General features: G+C 37.3%; 1 protein-coding gene across 1 annotated transcript; it reads left to right on the forward strand.

Moving 5' to 3' along the window:
* The first annotated feature begins 5,834 nt into the window (after nucleotides 1-5,834).
* On the forward strand, nucleotides 5,835-6,248 carry LOC140166622 (uncharacterized). The gene has a single exon (XM_072190122.1). The coding sequence runs from the start codon at nucleotides 5,835-5,837 to the stop codon at nucleotides 6,246-6,248; it is 414 nt and encodes a 137-aa protein (XP_072046223.1).
* Nucleotides 6,249-6,430: the final 182 nt, after the last annotated feature.

Raw genomic sequence — 6,430 nt, forward strand, 5'->3', positions numbered from 1 at the left:
CTTGACTTCTTTATTCTTTCTTTCTTTTCTTTTCTTTCTTTCTTTCTTTCTTTCTTTCTTTCTTTCTGTTGTTTCTTTCTTTCTCTCTCTCTCTCTTACGGTCTTCTTTCTTTCTGTCTGTCTTTCTTTTGTTTTTTCTTTTCTTTTCATTTCTTTTCTTTTCTTTCTTTCTTTCTTTTCTTTTCTTTCTTTTTCTTTCTTTCTTTCTTTCTTTCTTTCTTTCTTTCTTTCTTTCTTTCTTTCTTTCTCTTCTTTCACTCTTTCTTTCTTTCTTTCTCTTTCGATTTGTTTTCCCCATTTGCATGTCACCTCTACTTAATTTTTATATTACCTGCATGTTTCCATGTGATTCGAAAGAAAAAGAAAATACTAGTATTGGCAAATATATCAACATTGAAATTACGCTCATTCAATTCAATGTCATTAAAATACATATTACTATTATTATAGCGACAACGTTTTTATACAGAATAAAAGCATAAGCATGATGCATGAATAACTTGGTTCATTTTGTTGGAAAATTAAAATAAAGCGACTGTTTTTGTTTAACCTAGGGTCATTTGCATATAATTCACGATAAAATGTTAATCTTTCCTTTCTATTATATCGGGTCATTCCGGTTATGCATGAGAGATCTGTACAGTACGCTATTTAAAAATCCTTGCAAGTAATTCGAATCCATTTTGATTCTTAACTTTATCGAGGCCGAGGCTGTCATTTCTTTTCTACACAGTGTGACAATCCGTGATAATATGAGAATATAAACATCAATTGAATTACTTACTACTTTCACCATGATAAGTATTTGGAAGAAGATATATTGTATTCATATACTTGTGTCTGCGATCACTTTCTATATTCTGGAAGGTAAGCTTAGTTCGTGTTTCTTCGTTTAATGTGTCCTTTGATATAAATAAGTTACAATGATAATAAACTTGGTAAGGTATATTGATGGTCAGTTGCATTTCTATTATATAGATTGCAATTTACATTGCTTACATGTTTTATTACTATTAAACCTTTAATTCGATAATCTAAATATTTCAAATATATGAACTACAGCTTTTGCTGTTACTCAGGGTGTCTGTCTGTCTGCATACTGCAACAAAAAATGCAATATTGCAATTTTGCTTTTAAACAAAAAATTAAAGGATTCATTACAATAATGTTGCAAATAGTGGAATCAGTAACATTTTGAAAGTTGGCCAGTCCAGTCTTGCATAAGGCACATTATAAGAAAACATCTCATTTTGATACCGTTCCACTGATCCATGCAATGCAAGGAAACATACAGGTTTTAATGGAAACGTTGTATATCATAAACGGGCCCATGTTTGTATAAAAAAAAGTTGTGTTCAAAGTCATCAAAGAAAAGTGTGCACAGCCTTAGACCCAACGTGATTTACACTTTTCAAATTCCAAAGTTCAATATGTAACCACATTTCTTTTCAATTTTCGTCTTTTCCCGTCATATTTTTATAAAAAGCCGTAGATCGTCGGGTACCATTAACTCTTTTGAATCAATCCATTTAGTGCAATGGGGAAGAATGTCATAATAATTAGATGCGCTAGTATCTATGAGATAGTATTTATTCGACCATCCGCATCAGGAAGTATTGTCCAGCAAAATAGCTATATTTGTGTCATGTTGAAACCCCGCTGTTGAAACATTACGTTATCATAAAAATGTGAAGATGAACTTAGGTTTAGCTTCTATAAATACATTCCTTATTTATTTATTTATTTATTTATTTATTTATTTATTTATTTATTTATTTATTTGTTTATTTATTTATTTATTTATTTATTTATTTATTTATTTATTTATTTATAGTAAAAAATTATAGTGAAACCATCACTAGATACAGTGCTCAACTATAACATATAGGAGCGAAATATATTATTATTATACAAATGAAATTACCACATCGCAATACAAATTTGTATTGCGATGTGGTAATTTCATTTGTATAATAATAATATATTTATTTATTTATTTATTTATTTATTTATTTATTTATTTATTTATTTATTTATTTATTTATTTATTTATTTATATATTACTTTATTTATTTATTTGTGTAGATGGGTCTGAGAAGGTGTGGGCCTAGGCCTATTATAAAACCACACATTTATTTTCAATTTGTTACGACCTAGGTTACGGAAAACAATTCTTGTAAAATCACTGTATCTGAAAATGTCAAGCGAATGCTGATATTCTTGGGAAGGAATTAATGATGGTATCAGACAAAGCTCATTTTACATTGTATCGATGAAACCAGTTGAAATAAGAACGAAATCCATAATTTTAATGTCATTGTTTAGGAAAAAATAATGATCGGAATAATCATAAAACGTAATCGCGCATGGAGCTTCAACTAATTTCGTGCAACAAAAACCGGTAGACCATCATCACATTATAGACCCTATCCAATTCCCGGAACAACTGAAATGGCAGGACAGATTAGTGGACAGATTTATTGCTAAATTCGATAGGGTCCATGCCCTAAGTTGAGAGTGGACCGTCCCATTCGATTTGTGAAAAGGTCGCGCACCCTTTTGGTGGACCCAAGTAACTGCTTAAAAAGAGGCAAATATCTAAAAAATACAAGAATCTAAACTAATGCAGTTTAATTCGCTTGTCGAATGAAAACACAATTATCCATGCGGCTGAAATCGCCTTCCGTAGTGAAGTCGTGATAGTTTCACTATTTTCCCGGTGGCTGGAATCGCCTTCCGTAGTGAAGTCACGTAATAGTTTCGCGGGCAGGACTTCAGCACGGGTTGTCGCTATTTGGATTCATTCTTTGTCGGTCAAGCATTCAGAGCGGGCGTAACATTTTTTCTCTCTCTATTTATCATGGTTATTGGACAACGAAGAGTCCGTATTAAATCAGCAAGCTTATACAATACAGCTTTCTTCACATGGAATAAACTGTGACGGCAGCAGATAATCAAGATGTTGTTTGCATAAATTTGTGTAAATTACTCGATTCAAGTAGGCCTATATTGAGGAGGCCAGGCGTTACGAGACCTTTTTATGCTGGAACATAATGGCAACGACCGATGACTAACAACAGGGGATAAATCGGTGAGATATTTGCTTTCATCAATAAATTTGTTAAACTTTGCCGTTAATCAGTTTTATTAGCAGTGAATAATTGGGTTTTAGCCATGGAGAATAGATCCAGATAACTACTTTAGTACATACAGGTTGCATTTCAATCTAACGTTATAATCTTGCTGTATTTCAGGTCGGAGGCCATGCCCAGTAAACACCGATACGTCGGGCCTACGTTGGCAATGGGTTGGACATGGCGGGAACACGTCGGAGTCGCCCTTGCTTCATCGGAACGGCGTCGGGCCTACGGAAGTGTAACGACGTCTTCTTCAGATAGTTGGAAGGACGTCGGGCCAACAACAGTCAGCCGGCGTCTTTCATGCATTGTCGAAAAAAAGTCGGGCCTACGGCTAAGTAACGACGTCTTTTATGGGTAGTCGGTAAAACGTTGGTCAAACGACCGTGAACCGTATATACGTATAGGACGATCTTTATTTGCATAACTTATAAGCTGCAAAATTGGCGGTTTAAATTTTCTTTACCTGGAATGGGGGTAGGCCTATTAATTAATTCATAGACCCCCCCTCCCCCAGCAATGGCTCATCTTATATACCTGTTATGTATATTACCTGGTCAAAAGTGCTATACTAATGTGTTGAAAAATGTTAAAACTCACGTCACTCTTAATAATAAACATGAACGCAAAACTAAAAGATTTACCCAAAAATAAATAGGCACATGGCTACTAGCAATATTATAATCTCGATGTTAGAGTTGAAATGATGACCCAGCCATAGGCTAGCTATTATCATGACGATGTTTGTTTTGAAATGAGTAGGCAGCTCACGGGTGATGAGACTATACAAAGCCGTTATAACATGTATATGAACTGATCTTAACCCCTGTTGGAAGTGAACTTTTGGCCTGCGTTGCCGTCCACATGTACAGCAAGCTACGTAGAATTATGTAGGCCTACATCAGTGCGTGGCAGTTGAAATTCAAATGGCACTAAGAGACAAGCGCTATAGGTCTATCGTTAATATTTTTTGGAAGTTATGGATAATATTATATATTTTAGCTGCACATTACTGTTTATATGATTGCTGCTCGTATTCATTGAAGAGTGATGAGTGTTGTCTAGTTGCCGAGCGGGCTTTGACAAGCACTTGCGTAGAAGTAGAAAGGTCTACATTGTAGCTTAGGCCTATGCAGGTTCAAGTAAGTATTTTCTAAATATTTTTCTTCCAATTTGAATTTGTAACGTGTAAACCTATTAAAATGCATCAAATTTACTCATGTTTAATCAGTTAGGGCCTAATGTATTGCTATATTAGATCTTTTTAAAATCTCGAAACAGGTAGGCACAGATGTTTACTGATGTTTGAGAAAGAAAACGGTCAACAGAAACATGTTTAACCACGGGGTCATACATTTACTACATGATGTAGTTTACTTTATCATGGTCGGTGTATGACTACGTCATGGTTTTATGTGTTTACAACTAGGATTCTCCTCTCTACGATGCCTTCTCAACTTCCGTTGCCGTACTTTACGAAGTCGGACCATCATGTTGGTATACCATCAGCAGGACCGTTGGCAAAAAGTGTAAGTAGGCCTAAAACCAACGTACTTTTTATGTTTTTATACCATCGGCACTAGCGTAGGAAAAGAGTTGGCCGTAAAACAATCCAACATACTTTTCCCGTCGGCATAAGGCATGTCCGTAGCCGGCAAAGCATTGGCCCTAAGTCGGAACGACATCCTTTTCAAGTCGACATGAAATCGGCAAAAAGTTGGTCCCACGTCGGACAACCCTTTTAAACATCGGAAAAAATCGGCATGACAGTAGGCAAAACGACGGCCCAGCGTTGGAACAACTTCTTTTACGTGTCGACGGCAGGATGCACCCCCGATGAGCACCCGACACGAATCCCGACGTCCGGTCGACTTTGCTAGCTCCTTATATCCGACGTCGGACCGACGTCCGTGTGTTATCTGGGTGGGTAGAAAACCTTGGTTAATTTTCTTATAACAATACAAATAGGCCTACGTAATCTAATCATGACTTCAGGGACGCGACCTCTATGGTCATCATGCTATGCACCATGTTCATTGAAGCACGATTGAAGTGACATAGAATTGAATAGATGCGTGTATGTCACATCAGAAAGTAATACAATAGAAATTAGAACCTCATGAATGCGTAACCAATCTTTACACGCTCGTAATAAACTCGTAGCCGATGGAGCATGAACAGTGATCACTCTTATAATGTCCGTAAACAGATGCATCAGTAGGGTTGTAGATCAAATTATTTCTTATTTTGCATGACAAACCCAGAAATATTACTCACGGCTTGAGCTTTCGCCATCTTGGCTGATGGCTTGATCACAAGTGTCTGTTGTGATCTGGTCCACTGCGTTTCCGCGGAGGTTGGATGCACTCTCACTCCCAGGGTTGAAAGTTGGTTTTAGCAGTGGATCATATACGTGACTGAGAGAATAAGCCCCGTCGTCGCGGTTGATAGTTTTGGACTCAAATCTGAAAATAAAATAGATGAAGGCCAGTACAGGTTATTATACCCTACGGCGGAAAATACCCCCAGACTCTACTGCACCACCAAGATCCACAAACCTGGAAATCCCATACGGCCAATAGTCGACTACACAGGATCTATTGGGTATCAGACTTCAAAGCACTTGCTGAAATCCTTGCTCCACTAGTAGGCACATCTGAACACCATGTGGTCAATTCCAAATCCCTAGCCGAGGAAATGACAGGTGTCTACATTGATGACGGCGATATTTTTAATTCGCACGACGTAGTGTCGCTATTTACCAACACGCCAATTGAGAAATGTCTGGACATCATCAAGACCCGGCTGGAAGACGATAATACACTCAAAGAAAGAACAAAATTAAACGCCGATGACATCATTGAGCTCCTTCAATTCATCCTGACCACCACATATTTCAGTTTCCGTGGGCATATTTACCGCCAAATTTTCGGTGCTGCTATGGGTAGCCCTGTCAGCGCAATTGTTGCCAACCTTTTTATGGAGTGGCTGGAGAAGGAAGCCATCATGACAGCTCCGATCGATTGCAAACCAAAATTTTGGAGGAGATATGTGGATGATGTACTGGAAATCATTCAAAGGACAGCACACAGAAACTTACCGATCACTTAAACACGATCGATCCAACCGGCAGCATCAAGTTTACGCAAGAAGAGGAAGACACCCTTATTGTGCGCAAGGAAGATGGTTCTGTAAAGTTGCTCGTATACCGTAAGAAGACGCATACAGACCAATACCTAAACTTCCAATCCCAACACCCCCTCCATCAAAAACTTGGTGTCATCAGAACACTT

Source organism: Amphiura filiformis, chromosome 12 (genome assembly GCF_039555335.1).
Source record: "Amphiura filiformis chromosome 12, Afil_fr2py, whole genome shotgun sequence".
Classification (NCBI taxonomy): domain Eukaryota; kingdom Metazoa; phylum Echinodermata; class Ophiuroidea; order Amphilepidida; family Amphiuridae; genus Amphiura; species Amphiura filiformis.

Coding starts and splice junctions, on each gene's coding strand:
- LOC140166622 (XM_072190122.1), top strand. CDS start 5,835: ATGACAGGTGTCTACATTGATGACGGCGATATTTTTAATTCGCACGAC.